At 62.2% G+C, this 24,148-nt stretch overlaps 3 protein-coding genes across 6 annotated transcripts; 2 read left to right on the forward strand and 1 right to left on the reverse strand.

The window, feature by feature from the left end:
- Positions 1-216: 216 nt before the first annotated feature.
- Positions 217-6,315, forward strand: ASPHD2 (aspartate beta-hydroxylase domain containing 2). 2 transcript variants are annotated; one of them, XM_090062512.1, is made up of 4 exons: positions 217-341; positions 2,007-3,123; positions 4,418-4,531; positions 4,907-6,315. In XM_090062512.1, exons 2-4 carry the CDS (start codon positions 2,247-2,249, stop codon positions 5,014-5,016), a joined length of 1,101 nt encoding a protein of 366 aa, XP_089918638.1. In that variant the 5' UTR covers positions 217-341; positions 2,007-2,246; the 3' UTR covers positions 5,017-6,315. The 2 variants fall into 2 exon arrangements, with proteins under 2 accessions (XP_089918638.1, XP_089918639.1); XM_090062513.1 differs by lacking the exon at positions 217-341 and adding an exon at positions 752-892.
- Positions 6,316-7,226: 911 nt separating this feature from the next.
- On the reverse strand, positions 7,227-20,338 carry HPS4 (HPS4 biogenesis of lysosomal organelles complex 3 subunit 2). Of its 3 annotated transcripts, none has more exons than XM_090062509.1 (14): positions 20,220-20,338; positions 19,406-19,785; positions 18,027-18,117; positions 17,472-17,615; positions 16,797-16,904; positions 16,513-16,629; positions 16,272-16,366; positions 13,448-13,520; positions 12,479-12,515; positions 12,098-12,194; positions 10,246-11,128; positions 8,890-9,019; positions 8,129-8,237; positions 7,227-7,541 (listed from the first exon to the last, which is right to left on the reverse strand). In XM_090062509.1, exons 2-14 carry the CDS (start codon positions 19,444-19,446, stop codon positions 7,370-7,372), a joined length of 2,097 nt encoding a protein of 698 aa, XP_089918635.1. In that variant the 5' UTR covers positions 19,447-19,785; positions 20,220-20,338; the 3' UTR covers positions 7,227-7,369. The 3 variants fall into 3 exon arrangements, with proteins under 3 accessions (XP_089918635.1, XP_089918636.1, XP_089918637.1); XM_090062510.1 differs by having other exon boundaries at positions 20,263-20,279; XM_090062511.1 differs by lacking the exon at positions 18,027-18,117.
- Positions 20,339-20,395: 57 nt separating this feature from the next.
- On the forward strand, positions 20,396-23,707 carry SRRD (SRR1 domain containing). Its single transcript, XM_090062514.1, has 7 exons — positions 20,396-20,530; positions 20,624-20,664; positions 20,741-20,889; positions 20,958-21,056; positions 21,356-21,510; positions 22,883-22,928; positions 23,230-23,707. Exons 1-7 carry the CDS (start codon positions 20,430-20,432, stop codon positions 23,458-23,460), a joined length of 822 nt encoding a protein of 273 aa, XP_089918640.1. The 5' UTR covers positions 20,396-20,429; the 3' UTR covers positions 23,461-23,707.
- The last annotated feature ends 441 nt before the right edge of the window (positions 23,708-24,148 follow it).

The raw sequence follows: 24,148 nt of genomic DNA on the forward strand, positions 1-24,148 counted from the left end.
CGCGCGCCGGCCGCTCCGGGGGAGCGAGGCGACGGGGGCGAGGTGCTGCACGCGCCGGGGGTGAGGCGAAAACCCAGAAGGAAGGGGAGGGCTGGCGAGGGCAAGGGGCGGCCCGGGCGGCCCGGGGGCCGCAGCCACCCCCGGGAAGGGGCGCTCGCGGCGGAGGCCCGGGGCGGGCGCGGCAGGGGCGGGGCCAGCCAGGGCCCCGCCCCCGCGGAGGCGGCGCCGGCCCCTCCCGCTCGGGGCTGCTGGGACTTGTGGTCCGCGCTGCCGCCCGCATCGCCGGGGCCGGAGCCGGAGCATCCCCGCCCGCAGCCCCGCGCCCGCGGCCGCAGCAGCAGGTTGGTGCGCGCGGCCCCGCCCGCAGCCCCGGCCCCGCGCCCGCCCGCAGCCCCCGGCCCCCGGCCCGCGCCAACTTTCTGCAGCGTCTCGTTATGTAACGCGGGGCCGGGCCGGGGCCGGGCGAGGAGCGCGGCCCGGCCCTGCCCGTCGCCCCCGCAGCGGCATCCCGCGTGGGAGGCGGCGCCCCGCGCGCCCGGCCCGCCACGTGCCGCGGGGGTGCCGCGCGGGCCGGCGGGCTCTCGGGGCCGGGGCTGCGGGGGGCCTTCGCGGCCTGGCCGGCCGCGCCCGCGGAGCCGCGCTCCGAGTCGGCGCCGCTTCGAGGTGCCGGCCCCCGCCCGCCGCCGCCGCCGCCGCCGCCGCAGAGCCCGCCGCCCGCCCCGCCCCGCCCCGCCCCGCCCCCGCGGCAGGCCCGCTTCCCCCGGCCCCGGCCCCGGGGAGAGAGGCGGGGCCCGGCGGGGGGGAGCCGCCCTCGGCCGCTCCCTGCTTTTCTTCCAGGTGCTCGCAGGAGAGCCGGAGGCGGCGCCGGGGGGAGCGGCCGTCGGGCCCCGCGGTAGGTGTTGGCGCCGGCAGCCTTGCTCCGCCGGAGCCCAGGCGCCCGACCCCCCCCGCTCGGGCTGACGGCCGAAGGGTCCGGAGAGGCCCCCGGGAGCTTGCCCGCCCCCGCAGGCCGGGGCCCGCGCTCCGCTGCCGGAAGGCAGGGCCGAGGCGGCGGCCCGGGGCCGGCGCGGCCCGGCCGGGCGTCTGGGGGAGAGCCCCGAGCGCGGCCAGGCCCGGGCCCGAAAGCGTGCCGGAAGCAGGCGGGCGGAGGACAGGGCCGGGACGTCGCGGGCCTCGCCGCCGCCGGAGGGTCGGGTCCCGCTCCTGGAGCCCGGCGGGGCCGGGACAGGCTCTGGTTCCTCCTCGGCCGGCCCGCTCCCGTCCCTGCTTCTCCCCGGCCCCTCCGCCCGCCCGCATCCTCGCACTGGCCTCCGCCACGGGCCGCCGCCCGGGCCCCGGTGTCAGCCACTGCCCGAGTCCCGTCGCAGCCTGGTCCCCGGAGCCGCGGAGCATCGGGGCCGGAGCGGGCCGGCACCTGCTTCCAGACGAGCCTGATCGGAGTCTGCTCAGCCTGAGGCCGCACCGGGGAGCCACACGGCCCCTGCCTCGGCGGTGGGAGGAGAGGGGTGGAGAAAGGGGCGCCCGCCCGGGGGGAATAGGGCACTAGTTTTCCCGTCCAGCAGAGACTCAAGAGGCCAGGCCCGGCCCGCTCTGCTCGGGTACTTGAGAGGGGAGAAGGCTTATAAACCACTCAACAGTGAAGAGAGAGTTTGGGGATTTATGCTGGACTCGAACGAGGGGGCACAGCGTGGCACGAGTTTGAAATGGACACGAGGACTTCTTTTTTGCACCCAGCGTGGCATTAAAGGGTGGGAGCCGTGGCCTCCAGAGTCGAGAGTCCGGCCAGGGCCAAACAGGGACGGGGCACGTGCTGGGGGGAAGTCACTACGGAGCCGGGAGCCAGGGGGAGGGGATCGGGGGCGGGGGGACCCTGCTCAGACCCAGCCTCCGCTCGCTGCTGCCCGACACCGGAGCTGGGTCTCGCCTAGTCCGATCGCCTGGGCCACGCTTCCCCGAGAGCTCAGGGCAGAAAGCCCCTAACGCCCTCCACCTTCTCGCCCTTCCAGAGCCGGCGCCGAGCGCCCCGCGCCGGCATGAGCGACCGCGCGGCCCGGGCAGGGGGCCCGCAGCTGCCGCCCTGCTGAGCGGAGCCCGCGACGCCTGCGCCGGCACTGCCGCGCTCCGACATGTAGGCGCGAAGACGAAGCCGTCGCTGCTCCCCATGCCGCGCGGCGGAGCCCGCCGGGCCCAGGCGCCAGGATGCTTCCGCGTGGCCAGCCCTCCCCGCCTCGCCCCTACTGACCTGCATGGTGTGGGTGCCCCTGAGGACTGACCGCCTGGCCCCTCTGCACGCCTCTCGCCGCCGCTTGCCCACCATGTCTCTGGAGTGGCTGACGGCCTGGAGCTGGTCGCTGGACGGGCTGCGGGACTGCGTCGCGGCCGCCATCCAGTCGGTGCGGGACTGTGATGCCACGGCGCTGGCCACGGTGGCCTGCCTGCTGGTGCTGTTCGTGTGGTACTGCTACCACGTGGGGCGGGAGCAGCCCCGCGCCTACGGCACGGTCAACGCGCTGATCCAGAGCGCCGACGCCAACGGGCTGCAGAATGGGTACGTGTACTGCCACTCGCCCGAGTGCGTGCGCTGCACGCCCAGCGACGGCCTTAACCAGAAACTCTATCACAACCTGCAGGAATATGCCAAGCGCTATTCTTGGGCCGGCATGGGCAGGATTCACAAGGGCATCCGCGACCAGGGCCGCTACCTGAGCAGCCGGCCCTCCATCCAGAAGCCCGAAGTCTTCTTCCTGCCAGACTTGCCCACCATGCCCTACTTCTCGCGGGAGGCGCAGAAGCATGACGTGGAGCTGCTGGAGCGCAACTTCCAGACCATCCTGTGCGAGTTTGAGACCCTCTACAAAGCCTTCTCCAACTGCAGCCTCCCGCAGGGCTGGAAAATGAACAGCACGCCCAGCGGGGAGTGGTTCACCTTTTACCTGGTGAACCAGGGCCTGTGCGTGCCCCGGAACTGCAGGAAATGCCCACGGACGTACCGTTTGCTCGGGAGCCTCCGCACCTGCATTGGCAACAACGTCTTTGGCAACGCGTGCATCTCCGTGCTCAGCCCGGGCACCGTCATCGCCGAGCACTATGGGCCCACCAACATCCGCATCCGGTGCCACCTCGGTACGTAGCCGCCAGCATGGCCCGGCGGGGTCAGGGGTTTTGGGAGGATTTGGAGACCGTCTAGGGAGCGGCCGGCAGTTCCAGCCAGGGAGGCAGGGCAGGGTCTGGTACACGGGAGTGCAACTGCAGCAGTTGAGGTCCCCGGACCCCTGTGCCGCAGTTAGGACTCCCTGGCTGAGGGGGCACAGCTGGCCCGGAGAGCTTGGGATGGATGGCAGGGGCTTGTGGAGAGACGTAACCTGGGTCTCAGAGCTGAGCCTGGCCTTGGGCAATGGGAAAGGCCAGGAGTCCCCTTCCCTAGCATCTGGGCACCTCCACCCTGCTGCCAGCCCAGCTGCTGGGCAGCGAGACCCCGTGTCTGTGCCCCTGTCCTGGCGGGGATGCCCGTGTGCACGGATAGCCAGGCTCCTGAACGCGCAGCGCCAGCGCTGGGGGGTCCTACTGGCAAACACGGCGCATGTGCGTTCAGACTCAAGCTGTGACTTGCCTCTCGTGCCTCAGGGAGATGCCGGCAGCCTGGACACCGGCTCCGGAGCTGGTTGCAAGTGCCATGGGGCCCTGGGGAGAGAGCAAGCGTGGCTTGCTACCCCCTCCCCATCTTGTCCGTGAGAGGGGAAACTCTCTGCTTCCTTGTGCCTTTAACTCCCTCTTGGCCCCTCGCTTAAAGGCCTGGGTCCTCCCTGCTGCCGGGAACCTGCCGTCAGAGTGGGTCCTGTCCCACCGGACTGGCCACACACAGCCTCGGTGCCGGGGACAAGCCTGGCACATCGCTGGTGGGAGCAGGGCGCACATCTTGCAGCCCTTGGAGGCGGGCACGTCAGCCCTGTGGCAGCAGCTGGGCCTGGGGGCGATGGCGAGGTGGGTTTGGGGGCAATGGCAGCATCTCCATGGCTCTGGCACATCCCATCTGATGCAGCCTCTGCCTCGCCGGGGTTTCCCCATGGGGGACAGCTCCGTGCATATGGGAGGCAGAGCCGATTTGGCAGCTGTTGCTGTGCCAGGCACCAAGCCTGGGTTTCGGGGAGAGCAGGAGGGTGAAGGCGCAGGTCACTGCTGCCTCTCCCAGCTTTACAGCCCGCTGCGGGGAGGAAAACATCGGGGACCGGCTCCGGACACGTGCCCTGGACTTTGCACACAGCAGCTGGGCAGCCTGCAGGGCAGGGCAGCGAGCAGGGCCGAGGCAACGTGGTGCACGGGGGCAGAGCTCCTCTGAACCGCCCTGGGAGTGGTGCAGGGGCTGGGAGGGTCCCCCCGCTCCCTGCCCTGATGCCTGTGCTTTCCTACTTACCCACAGGTCTGAAGACGCCCAGCGGCTGCGAGCTGGTGGTGGGGGGCGAGCCCCAGTGCTGGGCCGAGGGCCGGTGCCTGCTGTTCGATGACTCCTTCCTGCACACGGCCTTCCACGAAGGTGAGCGCCGAGCTGCCCGCGCCTTCTCCATCCCGTGGCAGCGAGCACCAGGGAGCTGCTCCTGGGCGCAGAGCTCCCGCGGGCGGCTGCGCCCCTCCATGCAGTGCCACGGCATCACTGCCCCTTCCTCCACGGCGGTCCCGAGCACCGCGGTGCTGGGAGCGCGGCGCCGCAGCAAGACCCGGGTTGCACGGACAGTTCGGTTCAGCTCGGGCTCCTGGTGCCGGCGACAGCCGCCCCGGTGCCCTTGCGTCTCAGCCCTTGAGGGATGCTCTCGCCTGCCCGGCTGCCGGTGTCCTCGTGGGTCTCTGCGGCACCATGCGGGCGCACAGTGCCCATCCAGGCTCCTTACCCCTGCCTCTCCTTCCCCTGCAGGTCCCCCGGAGGAGGGCCCCCGCGTGGTCTTCATGGTGGACCTGTGGCACCCGAACGTGGCGGCCGCCGAGCGCCAAGCCCTCGACTTCATCTTTGCGCCGGGCCGATGATGGCGCCGCCAGGCCGGCGGGGGGGCGCGGGCGAGTGGGCAGGGCCACGCGCAGCCTCCTGGGAAGCTTCCTCATAGCACACGCCATGTTGGGTCCCCCTCACCCCCGCCCCGGGCTCGTCCCACACGCGTCGCCTTGCGGTCTCTCTTCCTCCCCATCCTGGTCGGCTCCGGGGACCCCTCTCCGCTGCGCCCGCACACCCCCTGCCCCCGACTCTGTGACTAGATGCCGTGCTGCTGTAGTATGTGTCATGTTGCTACCGTGTTTTGCCGTGTTCAGAATTAGAGCAACCGAAACCAAGGGTATTCGTTCGAATGTAACCGTGTGCCATGTCTCGTGGTCCGCAGCGCCACACCGGAGCCGCAGCCCCCATGATCTGCCCACCTGCCACACCGCGTCCCGGTGCCTTGTGGGGCCGCGCAGACCTGTGGCAAAAGGGGCCGCGTCTCGCCGGCTCCGGCCTGGCTCTTTGCAACCTTTCCCTCCTGCCTGTAAATAGTGCGAGAAGGCTCCACGGCCCCAGACAGAGGGGAGAGCCAGGCGCCGACAAAGCTTGCTGGCATGCAGGCTACCAAAAACCAATATGCCCTCTCTTGCGCCCTGTGGCCACAAGCCCTAGTGCTGCAGCTAAAGACTTCCGGCCACTTGCCCAGGCCTCCTCTTTGCATCTCTGCTCAGTCCTGGGCTGGGATGCACCCAGCATGTCCTCAGGCAGGGGTGGGCTGAATTGCCCAGCACCTGCTTTGAGGGATGAGGGCTGGGCTGCTGTGGGGTTTGCAGCCTTCGGGCTGGCCGGAGAAGGTAGACGAGGGGAGATGCCTGAAGAGCAAGGGGCTGAGAACAGGCCAGAGCTGTGCAGCACAACAGGAGCAACCTCCTCCGCCTACCTGCAAGCGTCCTGGCCCCCAGCTGGCAGCGTGGTGGCTCTGGAGCGCGGCCAGGCGTCCGCACTGCTTGGCACAGAGCTGTCAGGTTCATACCGCGTCCCGCCGGGAACCTGGTACGTCACCTGCAGACCAGCCTGGCCAGGACAGCCACCGGAGCTGGAGGGGGTGGAAAGATGCCCGGGAGCGGCTGGAGCGGTGCAGGGTTTTCAGCACGGAGAATGCAAGGCTGAGGGCTCAGATCCGGCTGCAGGGTTTTTATACGCAACTCTTGTACAATAACTCCTGACATGCGAGACCCCCGCCCAGCTGGACTCCTTTGGGCGAGGCCTCTGGATGGAGCAGCGGTCACCCTCTGCAGCGTGCAGGCCAGTGGCCAAGAGAGGCTCTTAATAAACCGTTGTGCTAGAAACTGGATGGGGCTGTGCCTCTGTGCATCCTCTCTCCCTGCCGGCCCGGGGGGCCGTGGCAGAGCTGGGGGTAGGTCTGTGCTCTGCGGCCCAGCTCGGGCGAGCTGGGACTTCCATTGCAGCGAGGGGAGGGGGCATGGGCGAGAAGGGGGTCACCGCCCAAGACGGTGGCTGGACCTATCTGGGGCTCTCTAGGGAAAGCAGACATGCTGCCCAGCCCCAGGGCTGAGCGGAGACCACAGCCTGGTTTCCTCCAGCAAAGACCAGTGCCCGGAGCAACAGCCCCAGGGTAAGATGGGGCAGGATCTATCTGCACCCGCAGGACAGCCCTGGGGAGCTCTGCTCCCCAGCCACCCCAAGGACCACTTCCCCCTGGACACCTCCTCACCAAGCTCAGAACAGGAGCAGACACATGGAGGTGTCACAGCCTGGTGCCCAGCCCTGCCACCCCAGGCGAGAGGTCCTGTAGGAACACAAGCGACGGGCTGCCTGGACGAGCCGCAAGGACTCCGTTTTATTGCTCACCCGGTGGCGCACAGGGAGGCAGCCATGCACCTGCGCGGCCTGCTCCCGGGATGGCCGCGCTGCCCTGCTCCGATGAGACGCCCGAAGGCACGGGCAGGGGCGAGCAGGCTGGGTCAGGAGCCACGAAGACAGGCCTGGCTGGCCCCTGTGCTCTTGGCCTTTTCTGCACACAGCACCCCTGCGCTCAGGCTAGAAACGTGTGGGAGGAGGGACTAGGGCACCTCCGCCAGCAGCCATGAGGGGGGCAGGTCTGCTTCTGCACCCTGGCTGGGCTGGGAGCACACAAGGCACTGCTTGACAGGGATCACCTCTGTGGATTAAGAGGCAGAAACAAGTTCAAGGCACAGGCCTCCTGGCACGGACCAGGCACCCGGCCGCTCGAGGCCAGCACGCCCGGATCCCCCACGCAGCAGGGAGCAGTCAGTGCAGCCCTGCACTGCAAAGGCCCCCCGTGTCTGTCTCTGCACTGTGGAGCTGAGCCCATGGCGCGAGAGTCCGTGTCCTCGCAGGCTGGGTGAGCAGCGGCCGGGCAGGTCAGAGCAGATTCACACCGTGCTTCAGCAGCTTCTGCTTGGCCTTGCCTGGCAGGCTGAAGGCGCTGTCGCGTGGGTTGGGGGCGCCCGAGTTGCGCAGCGGGACGCCCAGCTGCTGGAAGTAGGTCTCCTGGACGGGGCTGCGGCAGGCGTAGACGGCCGTGCAGGCGTTCCTGGGGGCAGCAGACGGCAGAGTCAGGGCACCGGAAGCTGCAGCCCACAGGGAGCAGGTGGCTGGTCCGTGTGGACAGCGGCTAGGAGGCGCGTGGGCAAGGGGGAGCTGGCTGATGTGGCCCAGCAGCTGGACAGGGCGGGGGTCATCATCTTGCATGCAGGGGGGCCAGGTGCCCCCTTCCCAGCATGAACCACCCCCCAGGCTGCTGAGGCTCAGACCTTCCTTCCCAGGCCGGCAGCTGCGTGGGGCAGGCAGGACCCCGCGATGCGGGGCGGGGGCTGCGGCAGCGATAAGACCATCACGCCTGGTGTGCGGGGATGGAGTCTGCCTGTTTCCAACCCAACGCAGCGTGCGGGAAAACAAGCCCACGTCGCTAGCTCCAGCGCCTCTGGCTCCGAGCCAAGGCACAAGTCTATTAGGAACAGCTCTATTTAGAGCTGCGTCTTCAAGCCGTATGGCGCCAGGAGCTGGCAGTGCTCGAGCTGCGTCTTCATCCCGGGCCCTGGTGCCTGCGCCTTCCCCCTGCTCCGTGGAAGCCAGACGGACAGGCGACCCCCTCCCACCCTCCCGTGGGGCTGACCGTACCTGACGATCATCTCGGACACGGCCGGGAGCTGCGCAAAGTCCGCGTGGATCAGGCTCGTGGCTCGCAGGAAGTGCTGGTCCTGCGCGCCCGCCGCTGGCGGCAGGTTCGCTGCAGGGACAGGGGGATGCAGTTAGGGAGCTGACCACGTACAGGGGCCTGTCCCAGGAAGGGTGCCGCTTCCTGCCTCCGGCCAGCCGTTTGGGGAGCAGTGACAACAACCTGCGTGCTGGTGATGATGTGATCCCGGGGTGGGGTGGGGGTCTATGAGACGGGTCAGTCCCCAGGAGGCTGGGGGAGGACAGGAGGGGCCTGAGACAGGGTTACCTAGAGGCACTGGGGTCTGTCCCTCTGGCTTTGGGCTCCCACTCCTATATAGGAGTGGAGAGGGCGTCTGGCTGGCACTGGCAAGCATCTGTGGGGCTGCCAAGAGATGTCAGGAAGGACCGGAACGAGAAGAGCCTGGAACCTGGCCCAGTCCCTGCGCTGGGAGCAGAGCTGTGGGGGCTGGGAGGGGAGCTGTGCTAGAGCAGGACACAGCCCCCCTTCCACGGGACACATGACAGTGGGCACCGCCCTGGGGTCTCGGCCACACTGGGCACCATCCTGCGCCCGACTATTCCAGCCCGGCCCTCGCACTAGCTCAGGCTAAGATCGGGATGGACGGGGCCTCAGGGACGGGGGCAGCTGGGCCACCGAGCGTGTGCTGTAGGCGCACGCCTGGAGCCCGAGCCGCGAGGGAGGGAGACGCTCGGGCACCTACCAGCCAGCACGTTCTGGATGCAGTCGTAGTGGGTGAAGCTGTAGGTGGCTTTGGTGGCGGCAGGGTCCCTGGGCCAAGTCTCCTTCAGATGAACCTCGAGTCCGTTCAGGGAAGCCAAGCTGCTGTGATACTGCGAACGGTACAACCCAGACTGGCATGAGCCCTGGGAAACCTGGGCAGTGCCTGCCAGCGAGGGTCCCGGAGACTCGCGCACCAAAGCCCGGCAGCTCTGCTGCCCCCATGCACGGCGGCAAGACTCTGCTGCTTGGCACCAGCCCGGGGACCAGCACACCTGGCCCACACAGGCACTGGCAAGAGGATTTCTGTCCCCGCACCATGCTGAAGGATGCTGCGGAGGGCTGGGCAGGGAGGGCCGTGCTGCCGGGGAGAAGCGGGGGTGGGCGAGATCTCTGGCCTGTCGAGCACTAGGAGGATTAGCTGGATGATCCCCCAGGCTGCCTCCGTTCCTTCCTCTGCTGCAGCCACCAGGCAGCTCTAGCCCTGTGCGCAGATGCCCCCAGCCCTGGACCCTGCTGCCCTAGGGCAGAGCGTCTCTCTCATGGGGTGCCAAGATCCCAGCTGGGCAGAGACAGGTCCCTCCCCCCCCCCGCTGGGACCTGCTGCCCCAGGAAAAAACCCTCCCTATGGAGCTGCAGCCCAGCTCAGAGCCATCTTATGTGGGCGCAGATGCGCCCACCGTGCTCCCACGTGTGGTCCAGGAACGGGGGCGGTGCAGGTGCCTGCGGCTGAGCACCCCAGCACCCGCTAGCGAGGAAAACGAGGCTGTTGCCATGGCAACTGCCATAGCTGCCAGGCTGGACGGCTCCGCTGGGAGCACCGTGAGCAGGTCTGCCCGTCGTGCCCCGCGGCCGAGCAGAGCCCGCAGCCACGCTGCCGTGCTCCTGGGACCGGCCCCTGCGGGCCCTTCCTGCCTGGGGCGGGGGCTGCCAGGCACTCGCGCTCGGTTTGAGAGAGCAGCTGCCCCCCGCTCGAGCCCCGGCAGTGACTGGCGAGGTGGGAGGGGGCTCTCAGTCACCCAGTGGGGCAGATGCTCAGGGGCCAGGGCAGCTGCCTCGTGACCCTGTCAGCCTGCTCCTCCCATGGGAGCCCTGGACCAGGCCTGTGCAGTCGGCAAGGGGCTGCCAGGAAGACGGCTGTGAGAGCAAGGTGCTCTTGCCCCAGGGACTGCTGCTTCACCAGCATGGCTCAGCCACAGGCTCAGTCAGGGGTCAGCCGGCGGGCTGCCAAAGCTCCCGGCTCCAGGGGCAGGGAGTCCAGGGCTACAGCAACTGTCCCTGCAAGACAGGCCTGCAACAGGGCACATGCATGCAAAAAGGCATTGCACACAGCACTCACCACTTCCTCAATGGCGCCCGTGTCAGCCCCGAGCTGCTCCTCAGCCAGCAGCGACAGCACCAGCCCTCTGATGCTGTGCACATACAGGACCATCTTGACCAGTGCAGCCGGTTTGGCTGGGCAGCGCGTGGGGTCAGCAGAGCCAGTCGCCCTGCTCCCCGGGGAGCTTGCGCCCTCCACCACTGTCTCATACAGCTCCACAGTACCAGGCCCCTGGCTCCCCCCATGGTCTCCTGCAGGCAGCTGCTGCTCTGAGCCTTCAGCATTGGGCGCAGGGTCAGACAGAGATGGCTCATTGCTGGGCACTCCGACTCCCACCCCAGGGAGCCTGCCATGGCTGGTGGTCCCCTGGGAGTGCGGCTGGCTCCAGATGCTGCTGCTCAGCTCTTTGGACGTGCTGCCCGTGGCGAAGCTGCTGCTGGCTGCGTGGCACCGTTGCAGGAAGCAGGGCTCAGCCTCGGGGGTGGTCCCCAACACAGTCATATTCTGATCCTCCCTGCCCTGGGCACGAGGGGCTGCAGAGTCTGTAAGCGCAGAGGAGGCGTCTGTATCTCGAGCATGCTCTGCTGCAGAGTGTCCAGAGTTTCCTGGCAGGGCTCCCTGCTCGCCTGGTGAGGCAGCGGCAGCATCCCCAGCTGCAGAACTTTCTTCAGGGCTCCAGTTGCTCAGAGCTCCGGGGTGAGCATCCCCCGTGCTGGCTGGTGGCTCTGGGAAGCCATTGGGGGAAGCTGAGTCCGGGATGCTGACAGCCACACCTGCTCCAGGCGGGTCCCAGGCTGTTTCCCTCACTGAGGTGCTGGCCAGGGTCTCCTTGATGCCCATGGGATCTGAGAAGGCCCGTGAGCGAGGGGCAGCCTTGGCACTTGCTGGAGACACGGGCAAACTAAGAGGGTAGAAGGAACATGAGGGCAAGCACTTAGTAGCAGCCCCTGTGGGCCCCAAGGGCTGGGGATGACTGGGCGGAGGAGCAGTGCCCGCCACCTGCTCACTGGCGGGTGCCTCCCGGGACAGGGAGAGGGACCCTGGGATCTCGCAGTCTGCTTCTGCCTCTAAGCCAGGCAGTCCTGAGAGCTTCCCCCGTGCAGTCCCTCTCGCTTGCAGTGCTGCCTGCCTACACTCACGGCCCAACATAAGACCTGCCACTGACTGGGTCGACCCCCTGCCTGGTCTCTCGTGTCACACGGGGGCAGAGCGCAGGGGCTGGAAGGGAGAGTGACTGAGTTTGACCAGGATTTTCCCGTTCCTCTCTCCCTTGCAGCCTCCAGTATTTGGGGTCTAGGCAGTTCTGATGCAGAGGGCCCCTCACTCCCATACTTGATAGCTACCGCTGCCCCTTTCCCTCAAGAAAGTGTTCAGTCCCTTCGTGAATCTGGGTAAACTCCCCGCTTCTGCCAAGTCTGATGGCCATGTGCTCCATACTTTAATTCCACACTGGGTGAAAAAGAACATCCTGGTGTTTGCTTTAAACTCACTACCTGCTTCATGCTGCGACCCCTCGTTCTTGTCTGGTGAGAGTGAGTTGATAATAAATCCCGGGTGATTTTCTCTTTGCCATTTAGTAGTCTGTAAACCCCACCCCCATCCCCACTCAGGCGTTTATTTCTGAAGAGATGGCATGGCAGCCTTATGCACACTGTAGTGACCCCAGAGAGGGCAGTACATGGTGATGCTGAACCCATGCTATGGGGAGCAGTAGCCCAGGTTGGAGCTGGTTCCAGGGAGCAGATCCATCCAATATGAACTGTCCAGACTGACACGTACCGGGTGATTTCTGCCCCTTGAACTGTCTGCCCAGACTGTCCTTAGGGAGGATGGCAAGCCCCGGGTCCTGCCTCAGGGCTTCACTCCCTACCTGGTCATCCACTCCACTGGGAAGTCCCACAGCGCGGCGGATTCTTCCTCTGTCAGGAAAACTGGGAGCAGGCAGACGCCTGGAGGCAATGGAGGATCTACAAGAACAATGCAGGATAGTGACCCGAGAGAAGAAATGGCCTTGTGTGCAAGGAGGCAGGGCAGGGCTGATGCTAGATGCTGTGGGAGTGGGAGATAGGGTCCCTGGGGGAAGCATCACCCTGGCTCTCCCAAGACCCCTCGCCCAAGGCGACTACACCCAGTGGCCTCAGCAGGGGTGGCAGTGGGAGCCTCCAGGTATCAGCTGCCTGGGAGCCCAGCCAGCCTCCCCGTGTGCTCCTGGAGGGACCTTACTACTCCAGCTGCGAGTAACAGTGCTTACCGTGGTCCTGCCGCACATCCCCACTGCCGTGTCCACTCTGCAAGCAAAGCACAGAGCAAGTCAATGCAGCGCTTCAACAAGGCACATGGTAAGGGCTCAAGCCAGTGCCCAGAATCGCTGCTATCGGGGGCCAGGCTCCTAGTGGGCACTGGACCTACCCTTGAGGCAGGGCTGTGGGGAGCTTATTCACAGTGGGAGCAACTCAGGCTGCCAAGATTAACGAACCTGCTCCCCCCTGCACACACTTCAGCGCAGATGCACAGGATGCCGTCTCTCTCCCCAGCAGAGTACCAGGGCCAGACAGAAACCAGCAAGCAGAGCCTCTGAAAATCCCCGTGGTTTGGGAAGAGAGGCTGAAGCTGTGATTTTAAGTGGTCCCACACAACTAGGGAAGACTATGCAGCAGAAAATGCCATGTTCACATGCAGACTGAATCATAACAGATACTCAGATGTGAGAACTGGGGCACTCATTGCAGGAGGCAATCCACTGACCTCGTGCATCTTTGTGCACCCAGCCCCGGTCCACCCAGGGTAAATTTGGCCACAAGGCTGTTCCCAGATAGGGGTACTGTAAGAACAGCTGCATCCACACACAGTGTTCTGTCCTGCTCCCGTAGCAAGAGGGTTGGAAATCCCAGGAATCAAGCACAGTTTTCCCCTTAATGTTAGCAGGAAGCAATTCAGGCCCTTTTAGGTTGCTAACCACCAGCTGTGAGCAGAAAAGTTAATTTGGTTTAATTCTAAACTAATCCCACTGGGTCTTGACAGGCTGAAGGGAATTCAACAGCTACAGGACGGACAAGGAAACAAACTCCCAGGGCAGCAGCTCTGACTTGACTCTCACAGGCTCTGTTGACTTTGAGTTATTTCAGCCACGGAAGCATTTACCGCTGGCTGCGGAAATGGGCCCCGATCTACCAGTGAGGACTGGCGCCTGGACTAGGCCGCGCACTTGTTTGCCACGTACCTTCTCTGCTGGCTCAGCTCCCTGGTGAAGCACCTTGGCAGCAATGGGAGGGGGCAGCTGGGTGCTCACAATCCTTGCAGGAGAGAACAGACACAGGCAGCCATGAGCAGAGGAGCTTGCAAGGCTCAGCTGCCTGCTCTCGCTGTTGCAACAGATCATTACGGCAGACAGAGGCAACGGTACCCCTCGGCCTCCGCTGCCAGCCCTGTTCAGAGCACAGCTCTGGATTCTGCTGGGCTGTTTCAGACCCAGGAGTCCCCGAGAGATTCCTTCTTGCTTGGGATGGGCCAGGAGGTAAGGGCACAGCGCTTGGGGCGGACTGGGGTAGCTGTAGCCCTCTTGTCATCCAGGTGGCCAGCCCCAAACTCCACTCCAGTGCCAACAGCCGCCGCCCAGCTGAATCCAAGGGGCTCTGAACTGAACTAGGAGCAGAGTCAAACCCTAGCAAGAAGGTTTTGAGCCTGAACTATGTGCATAAGCGTGGAACATCTCCCAGGCAGCAGCAACAGGTCTTACCTGAGCCGGGGGGAACTAAAGCCCCCCCCAGAACTTCCCTCACAGCCCCCTGGCCCTTGCAGTTTGCTGGCAGTGCTGCTTCAGGGCAGGGGGGCCTCAGAGCTGAAAGAGCACTGGGGAAGGGTGGGCAGAGCACCCCTTGTGCTTCCAAAACCCTCCGTCCTCTGGCCTGCTGCACTCATGGCTTCATCACAGCAAGGGCCTGCCAGACCCCAGCAAGGAAGGCTCCCAGATGAAGCAGTAGGGCAGCCTCGTCAGCGCATGGCCTTCTTTGTCCCTGAACGACTCCCAGCTGGGGCTCCATGCTGCTGGCGCACAGCTCCTTTCTGGCTGAAGGGAGCTCATGCTTGCTGTGAGGAGGCTGGCTCCTTTCCCCTACAGCTGTTCCAGCCTGTGTGGAACGTGTCACCAGCCAGCAAGCGAGGCATTCAATCAGGAACTTATTATTGGCAAGACAGGGGATAGGACACTGGCAGTATATTGTAACCTGACGTAGGAGGTGTAACTGTTTTATATTTTTTCTTTTCTTTTCTGTATAACTGCCGCGCGGCACTCTCACATTTATGTAACCTTGAGGTCTTAACCGTTAATCAAAATAAGCGCTTGGTACTGTTCTCCGCCGGCACTGAGCCACACACCTGCACTTCTTATCTAGAAAGTGTCATTTCGGCAAAAACAAAACTTATGTAGAAAATCTGCCTAGTAACTACTATGTAAAAGAAACTATCCTATCTCTGTATGCTTAGCTTATATCATAGTTGGAGTCATAGAGGCAGTCCAACCAACATCTATAAAGAGGCAAAGCAGCAAGAAACGGTAGAGACGACAACTGGAAAACTCTGTAGGCCTGATCACCCCGCAGACGGGTTCTCAGCCTCCCCGCCTGGGCGTATCCCAGCGAAAACAAAGGCCTCGAAAACCCGACAATCGACTCACCGCGTTACAGTTTGTATTCTACATCCCATTTATGAGCTGTTGACCAGTTCTGGGACTTACGGAGCCAGCAGCCGCACCCAGCATTGGACTGGTTCCAGTGTTGGAGAGCAAGGGCTGGCTCTGGAACCCCATGAACCAACAGACCCCCTTTGTATCCGGCATACTGTAACTGAAGAAACATCGGGGACTCCGCTTCTCGACTGCCTCTCATCGTAGCTTAGACAGCATACCTACGCTCGCTATACTTATATTTACTGCAACTTCGTTCCAGCCGGCCTCCCCTCTTATTCGTAAGAGGGTGAGGCCAGGTGAGTGACTAAAACCTTTTGTTTTACCTTATATCTGCTCTGTAATAACTTCTACTACTAACATCCCATCTCAATGAGCCGTTGACCAGTTCTGGGACTTACGGAGCCGGCAGCCGCACCCAGCATTGGACTGGTTCCAGTGCTGGAACGCAAGGGCTGGCTCTGGAACCTCGTGAACCAACGGACATCCTATAGACTTATTACAAAGAAACTAACAACTTACTCTAAGTCGTCTACTTGCGCCAGCTCGGCGAACCTCGAGGGCGGCTATAAAGCTACCTCCAATCCCGCCCCACAAGCCGCGCACTCGCCCGCTCCGCAAAGCCCGCAGCTCCCCAAGCGGCGCCGGAATCGCAAGCCCGGCACTCCGCCACAGGAGGCTTTCCAATTAGTGCTTGGCAGCCCCAGGATACACCACCCTGGGTAAGGAAGTGGCTGCAGCACTGAAGGCAGCAGCAGCAGCCACCACCACCAAGCTGTCAGCAGTCACTGCAGGGGCCGAGCCCCGGGCAGCTAGGACTAGCAGGCAAAAGGTATGCGGCATGCAATATTCGCATACCGGTATATTCGGTCAGAGGCAGAGAGTCTGGGGAGCCAGGACGCCTGGCTATATCACTGCTAGCCTATTTTGTTGCCATCCCAGTATGTGTTTAGAGGCCAGCTGGGCATGGGGGAAAAAGACCCTGCCCTGAAGAGCTCAGGCATTAAAAATAGTGACCTCAGGGGCTGCTCTGAAGAACCTCCAGCCCAGCTCCCAGTCCCAGTCCCCACTGGCTCTGTATGGCAGCTGGACGCCTACAGGTAATTCCAGCCAAGAAAGTCTGCCATGTCTGGGACGACAACCAGAACGGCATACCTAGTTCTGTGGTTCCTGACACTTTGGCACTGTGCAGTTGGTCTCTCAGGTGCCCCCTGCCCTTGCCCCGCAGAGGAAAAGCTGCTCTGCTGCTGCCACTGCTCTGCTAAAGCGGTACTGCCCTGCACAGCCCCAGGGTGGGGTTTCTGCAGCTGACTGGCTGGAGAGCAGACAGGCACGGGGCCTCCACAAGCCCCCGCATACTCACAGACCCTTGTAGAGGATGCAGCCGGCCAGGACATGACGACAGCGCTGGCAGGTCTGTAAGATGAGGGCCGCCTTCAGCAGCAGCAGGGGGTCCACCTATGTGCAAAAAGCAGAGGGTGGCAGTTACCCCATGGCACCAGCCAGAGGTGAGACCTCACTGAAATGCACCTGTGCAACAGGGGGACGCCAGCTCCCTGGGTGAGGGGGCTCCGTGGCTGGACGTCAGCAGCCTGGGGAGTCACCTTGGTTTTGTCCAAGTGCCAGAGGGAATTGAAGATCCTGTGCAGGTCACTAGTGTTCTTCTGAATGTGATCGATGTACTGGTCCCACTGCTTACTCAGCTCTTCATGAGAAAAAGCCTGGGGACCAGAGGCAGCCTGTTAGACACCGTGTGGCAAGAGTCTAGCCTGCACACGACCTGGTTACATGCAGTCCCTTAGATCAGTCTCTCTCTTCTCCACACTGCCCAAGACAGGCCAGGGCTACACATGACTCCAGATGAGAAGAACACACCCTCAGCACTCACCATGTAAGCCTGGCACACGGGGCCATTGTAGAACTGGAAGAGTCCAATCAGGTGATCCAGAAACTGCTTGCAGCTGATGTCAGGAAGCTCAACAGCACAGCCCAATACCTGCAGGGCAAAGGCCGGCACAGAGAGCAGTCACTGCAGCAGCTGGGAAGAGCAAGCGAGCTATCACTCCTGTCTAGCCCGCAGCGAGGGAACCCCTGCAAGTAGTCCTGGGTGGCCACACGACTGCTGCCTGTTTACCAGCCTATGGAAAAGCCAGCCTGGAAGGTGAGAGGGGCATGAATGCTGAAGGGAAGGCCATGGTAGTTCAGGCAGGTGCAATCAGGGCCAGAAACCCAAAGGCCCACTGTACCCGCTCCCCTCCTGTTTCAGACTCCTGGCACTCCAGCTAAATACTGTGACAGCATACTTCCAGACTGCACATGCAGGGGCTGAATTCACAGATCACAGGCCAGAGAAGGGGCCCCTTTGCAATGGAAAGGCCTGTGGGGCTGCCAGAGAGCTCTGCTACAGGGAGGGGACAGCCCAGTGGATGAGGGGGACAGGTATAACCTTTGCAGTGTGGAGCTTTCTGAAAGCCCCTTGGGCGAGCTCTTGGGATGACTTGACAGTTGACACTCACTCACACCAGGCTGCCTCCTTGCACACCACCGGGTCTCCTGAACTCACCCAGAGGAACTCGCCGTCCAGCCGCACGGCGAACTTGAGCTTTCTGAGCCGAATGAGACTGGGGGGAACACTTGAAATCTCCACTATGCAGCGCACGACACCTGCAATCTGCCCACACAGCAGCTCCTGCTGGTCGAGGAGAGTCTGGTGGGAGAGGAGGCAAGAGGCGTTATTGCTGGTGCTCTGGAGGAATGGGGAAGCATGCCCCCACCCCTCCCCGTCGCCCTTGGGCAGCAGCTGGCAAGGGTGGGGATGGGACACTGGACCACAGCACTGGTGCATGGCAGCTCAGCTTTTCATTACAGCCACTGAGACCAAAGCCCTGTACAGAAACATGTAAAATGGGACAATTCTCCTTGCTCTCTACTCATTCTCACCCCCAGTGCAGAGGCCTATGCCCTTGCCACACAACTGAGCACTGTGGAAAAGTGCTGCTGTTCCACAACTGGAGCAGCAAGAGAGCAGCAGAAGGTGGTACCACGAGATGGGAACAGGCATAAACCATGCTGTGATGCACAGTTCCACAAAGAGGCTCCAAGTACAATTGGAGGTTACCTGAGAAGGATAAAAATAGCAAATGCCAGCTCTGGTGGGATCCCCTTCTTCCTTAACCTTGGAGCTGTCGTAAAGGAAAAAGTAATTCCACCTGCAAAAGCCAAGCAACGGCAGGATGACAACAGATCTGCTGGTCCTAAGTGGGACCAGTCCAGTCCATGCCCCACCCCCCAGTCGCTACCACCCTGCTCCCTAAACAAGTTCTGTTTTGTAAAGATGCAACACAAAAACGCCTACCAGGCCCAAGAAAGGGAGATAGGCATTGCTCTCGCAGCTGCCACACCCAGAGCTGAGAGACAGGAGCAGGGTGGAGAAAGCAGCAAAGGATACTAAGTTCTGCCAGCTTTGGGCGTTCCAGTCAGATGCTGGCAAGGCTACAGCTAAGAGAGGAGGAGGGAGGCTCGGACGGATGATCTGTTCTCCCAGTCTGAGCGTAGGGAGCTCGTCTCACTTCTTAGGAAAAACTCTCAAGTGTGGCCCCTCAGACCCATTCCCTGTGCAAAGAGTATGAACTGCACGCTTCTCCCTGGAGGTGGGCCAGGGCTCAAGGGCTTTGGGCTTACAGCTCTGGGAATTCATGGATTTCCTAGCAGCCTTTTTTCTGGAGGGGACAGGTTACCTTCGCAAGCTCCAGGCACAACAGGTCCTGAGGTCAGAGCCCCGGTGATGATGATAAAAATGCTCAGTTTAGAAAAAGCCTGCAGCCCAGCTCAAAAGGGGAAGGTTGAGCACACAGCGTCTGTGGCAGCCAAGAGCGGGGATTAAATCCGGTCTCTCGGAGCGTGTCTGAACACTTCTGGAATGTTTCACCCGTCCCACAGGAAAGGCATTAAGGCATCGCTCTAGCGATCCGGGGAGCTGCACTGCATTCCTGACTGCTGCCAACTCCCTGGGAACTCCATTAATCTCCCCCGTCTCAGCAATACTTTTTTGCCGCCAGAGCTCGAAGCATTCAGATACTGCCCTGACGGTCTGGTAAGTAAGCGTGCCTATAAACAAGCACGCACAGCTCAAATGGAAATGAAGATCCTGCGCGCCGCCCCCCCCAACCATACACAGCCTACATCTGTGCAGCTGCTAACCTCTCCCAGCACCCGTGTGAGCCTGACTTGGGTGCTGTGTGGCGTGTTTTTTGCGCCGACCTGCTACGAGGTGCCCACACGCGTGCAAGCCCTTTGGGGCCCGGAACGCCCTTCCGATTTACTGGCACAACCCTGGGCCCACTGCGACGTCAGCGCCCCACAACTGCTCCCTGCTGCTGCAGCAACACAAGCAGAGCAAGGCGCTGGATGGCCGCACGTAGGATCTTCCTGGATACCAAGTGTCAGTCACCCAACAACCCCCCCTGCAACTCGTAAGCCTCTAGGAGAGCTACTCACCAAGCACCCGAGTTCGGCTCTGACAGGACGGAGTTGGCCATTTATGTCAGTCTCTTCACCATGCCTCCTCGCTCTCACGAGCGCTCCCTCCTCCAAAACCAGGCCTGGGACCGACTCGTTTTTTTGAGGATTTCCACCGTTTCACAAGCCAACAAATGCAGAGACGCTGGCGGGTTCTGGCTTTGGCCGAGGGAAACGTCTACGGTTTTGTTCGCTCTCCTTGCGAAGGCGCCGATCCCCGCGGCGCTCCTCCCTGCTCGCCACGAAGACCGGACGCGCCATGTGCGTCGGCCGCCCGCAACAGCCTCACCAAAGCCTCCGAGGAGCTGCGGTTTAGGAGCCCGACGCGCTGGGTGGTTTCTCACCGTGGCTTCCCGGCGCTGGAAGGGAAGAGCGCAGGGAGCATGAGGGCCGGAGGCCGACATGTGACTCGGAGCAGCTGACAGAAGCGCTCGGGGAACAAGCCCGCTACTGACGCGGCCGGGCGCCCCCCCGTCGCGGCCTGGCTCCGCCGGCGAGCCGAAAACCAGGGGAAAGCGTCGCTACGGACGCTGGCGCGAACGACAACGGGGTCCCCCTCCACGCGGGCGGGCGGGCGGGCGAGGGGCCGGGCTGCTGCACGGCAGCTCCCACCCCCCACCACGCTCCCCAGACGTGCCTCTCGCCGCCCCCCGCTCGTCCACCCACGGGCCAAGCCAGGCCGGAACCCGGAGCAACTGCCCCTCCGGCGTCCGGTCCGGCCCGGGGGGCGGGGCAGCAGCCAGTGGGTCCCAGCCCCCAAACTGGGAGACCCCCGGGCCCACCTCCCCCGCACCTTTAACCCTCTGAGCGCGGCGGCGGCCGGCTCCGCTGCCCACCCGCAGCCGCTTCCGGGGTCGGCGCTCGGAGGAGTCACATGACAGCAACAGCACGTGACTCCTCCCCGCCCCCCCACTCCCTCCCTCCTGTCCCCTACGGGGGCCGCGGGGGGCCAAGCGCTCCCGCCCGCTCCGTACGGCGCCCGCGGCGGGCCACGCTTCGGAGGATGGAGGCGCGAAGGCAGCGGCGGCGGCGGCGGCGGGAGGCGGAGGAGCCGGGCCCGGGCGAGCGCGCGGCGGCGCTGCAGCGGCGGCTGCTCGAGGCCCGGTGAGCCCCCCTCACCCTTGACCCCACCGTGACCCCTGGGTGGCCCACCATGACGCCTCCATGACTCCGTGTTTCCGTTCCCCCCCCACCCAGGGACGCGCTGCGCGGCGAGGCCGCTTGGGAGCACCTGCGGGGTAAGGCCGGGGCTGGGTGGGGGATGCTGGGGGGTGCCCGGCCCGGCCCGGCCTCACGCCCTCGGCCCTCCTGCAGGGGCGGTGGGCGCAGCACTGGGCGGACGCGGGGCGCAGGCCGAGGAGCGCCCCCCGCGCTGCGTGTGCTACGGCCTGGGCAGCATCGCGGCGTGCGCAGCCGCGCGGCCCCAGCTCGCCCTGCTGCTGCTGCTGCTGGACGAGCTGCAGGTGAGGACAGCGTGTCTGGGACCGGGGGGATGCGGGACACCGTGCCCTGCTCACTCGGCCTCCCCTAGGTCCCCCGCGAGCGCTGCTGCATCTTCGACCCCGTCTTCTCCGCACTGGACGTGGCCGTGCTGGCCGAGCTGGGCCTGGCGGTCGTCTCCGAGAACGAGGTGAGCCCCGCTCCCCCGGGTGCCTTGGGCAGGGAGGATCCAGCCCGCTGCTTCGCCCCGGAGAGGTCCCGGAGCGTTCGTCCCGCCCCAAAGTCCGTGGGGCTCGAAGGTTGGACGGGTTTTGGGCTCGACAGGGGGCCCTGTGCTTCCAGGCCCGCTCAAGAGGTTTGAGCGTCACGGGAAGAAACACTGCGCGTTTGCAGTGTGGATTTAACACTGGGGTGATTTGAGCCCCGCTGACCGGACCTGATGATCGTGCAAGGTCCCTCCCCGACCTAATGTCTGTGAAATCTGTGCAGGAGGGGAAACACCCCGTGGGCGACAGCACCACCCTCTTCTACATGATCCACTGTGGGAAGGCTTTGTATAACAACCTGCTGTGGAGCAACTGGTCGGTGGCAGCACTGTCCAAAATCATCATCATCGGGAACAGCTTCCAGGGAATTGAAGAGAGGTGGGTACGTGCCGGAGGAGAGGACATTCTCCTGCCCTCCAGGGTAGCCCCGGAGGTCGTGCCTGCACCCGCTTCTCAAGTGCTGGGGGACGGTGGCCGTGGGCTCTTTTCATTCAGCGCCAAACGAAAAGGAATGTTTTCCACAAGGAACGTTCCATTTGGCACTGAAGGTGTGTGCGAATGAACGAGCACAACTTGCAGGGACGTTAGGGCTGTGACGAGACCAGGGCCAAGGCGAGCTCTCGTCCTCCATGAGCGGGTGTCTCCAGGGTCCGTTTTCCTCTGGTCGTACCAATCTGTGACCAAAAACAGAACCAGAAGGGTTGAGTTCAAGATGTTTTTTAGCCATGCGAGGGTCTGTGGCTTGTGGGAACAGTGCCCATAGCTGGGGCAGCACCACTCTGCTCATCAAAGTGGCCCCTGGTGTCTAAATAGGGGTGGCGGCCTGTAAGTATGGAAGGTGGGTGCAGCAGGATCTGGGAGAGCATTTGTTTGGGGCACCCCAAGGGAAGAAGAGGACAACCTGTTTTGGCTGGACATAAAAACTTCTTTACCGTCCGAGTCTCCAGAGTCTAGAATAGGCTCTCTGCGGAAGTGGTGCAAGCACCTACTCTGGTGCTTGTCTTGCTGGGATGTTTGACCCCAGCTGATTTCCTGCCCCTTGGGCAGAGGACTGTAGTTGATGATCTTGCGAGGTCCGTTCCAGCCCTAACGTCTATGAAACCAAAACTGGCTGGTTGCTTGGAGCCCCTCAAGGGCAGCAGAGAATTAGATATTTGTTGTTACTATTATTACCCTGCTCATGCCAGCTGGGATGCGCTCCCTATTCAGATGCTGTTGGCCTCAGGAAGCTTTTGCACAAGCTGTGCCGACTGGGAGTCCACCCTGGGTTCTGAATCTCTCAAGGTTTAGTTTCTAAAGCAGTCCCTGTAGCCTGCATCATATTGCAGGTTTGCAGTGCAACTTGGTGCTTTTCCTCTACGTGTGCTGCTGCAAGCTGTACTCAGAGCCGCCTTGCAAGAATTCCTCTTGTTCGAGTGGGTTACAAACAACCGTTGGAGTTAAGTGCTTGAAAGTTATGCCACCCACTGGCCAGCTGCATTTTGTCAGCGCTGAATTAAGCAGCGAGGCTGACACCATTCATCTAAATCTAAGCCTAATGCCAAGGACTTAAAACTGTCATCTTGTGCTTTCCTTGGAACACTTTTGAGGCTGGCACGAATTCAGCTTTATCCACATTGTCGTACTTCCTCCTGTTGTTCACATATTTGGCTACATGCTTTTTACTGCTCTATTTGGGGAAAATGCCAAGTTAAACCCACAGTACCTCAACTGATTTTTAGTCCTAAAGTTGGTGTCATTTTCTCTTTAGGTTACTGTCGAGAATATTAGAGAGAGATTATTCCTACATAGCAAAGGTATGACTTCCTACTTCATAAACACATCTAGTCTAGTGCATTTGTGGGGAACCTCAAAGTTACTAGATACCGATGGGGAAACAAAATCAGGTGGACCAGTAGTTTTGTGGCAGACAGCAATGCCTCTGACTGGAGTCAGCTGATGTATTTGCTGAACAAAACTCTCCAGACAGGGCATCATTCTGGCTTGATGCTCCTTTTCTTTAAATAAAATAAAATAAATTCTCTTTCCATCATGTTTTGCCCCAAGGTGGGAACAAATTTCTCTTGTAGTTCATGCCACTCTGCTTACTGTTTTCAGGTTTTAAAAGGAACAGAAGAAATTCCACTTCCCACTCAACCTCAGTATGCAGATGTTTTCAATGACACTTCTGTTCACTGGTTCCCTTTACCCAAACTCAAGGAGCTCCCAAGCAACACCTGGCTGTTCCAGGAAGAGCCAACTTACCAGGAGTGCGAGGACCTCGAGATCATCCAGAAGCAGGACAAAGGGAGCATTTTAAGGTCAAACCAGAATGAAGTGGAGTCTTAACAGCTCCATGGCTCAGTGCCCTGTTTTACAGAGCTACATTCATCTTCGGTTATATTAACTTATGTTACCTTGATACCTGACACCGTGGGTCTCAGTTGTGGGCTGGCTTGACATGGTCAGCTAGAAATCCTGAAGGCAGCAGTGCCTGCAAACAGGGGTAAATGGGACACATTTTTCTCTAATAGCGTGAAAATGACACCTTGGCTGATGCTATATGTAATGACAGTAAACTCAGTTTTGTACTAAACACCATTGTCCTGCGATTTAGAAAGTAGTGGTATGTGCAGAATCAGCCACTTCCTGTGCTATAGCACCCGCTCTCCCTAATCACCCTGGAACAATGCAGAGCTTATGCTGGTCTTTTGGGTAAGTTATTCCCAAATAAGCATGGACAGATTTTGACCCTTTACAGGGGAAGAGGGGATATTATGATTTGAGCGATTTCCATCCGCCATTCAAACCAGGGGCTCTGGAGGCTTTATGCTCTAGGGGACTGACTGCCTCTTCAAGCCTGGAACATTTGGGGGAAGGAAGGATCAGGCCTTCTGCACCTTGCACTTACAGAATATTGAGTTGTTCCTAAAGGATGTCCCAAGAAGCAGCTGGACCAACCCCCTAGCCCTCCAGTTCAGTGCTCGGGGGCAACTCAGCCCCCCCAGACTGTGTGCACTGACTGGGAGCCTGCAGG

The sequence above is a fragment of the Crocodylus siamensis genome, chromosome 9, assembly GCF_052110815.1.
Source record: "Crocodylus siamensis isolate JL-2025a chromosome 9, ASM5211081v1, whole genome shotgun sequence".
Lineage (NCBI taxonomy): Eukaryota > Metazoa > Chordata > Crocodylia > Crocodylidae > Crocodylus > Crocodylus siamensis.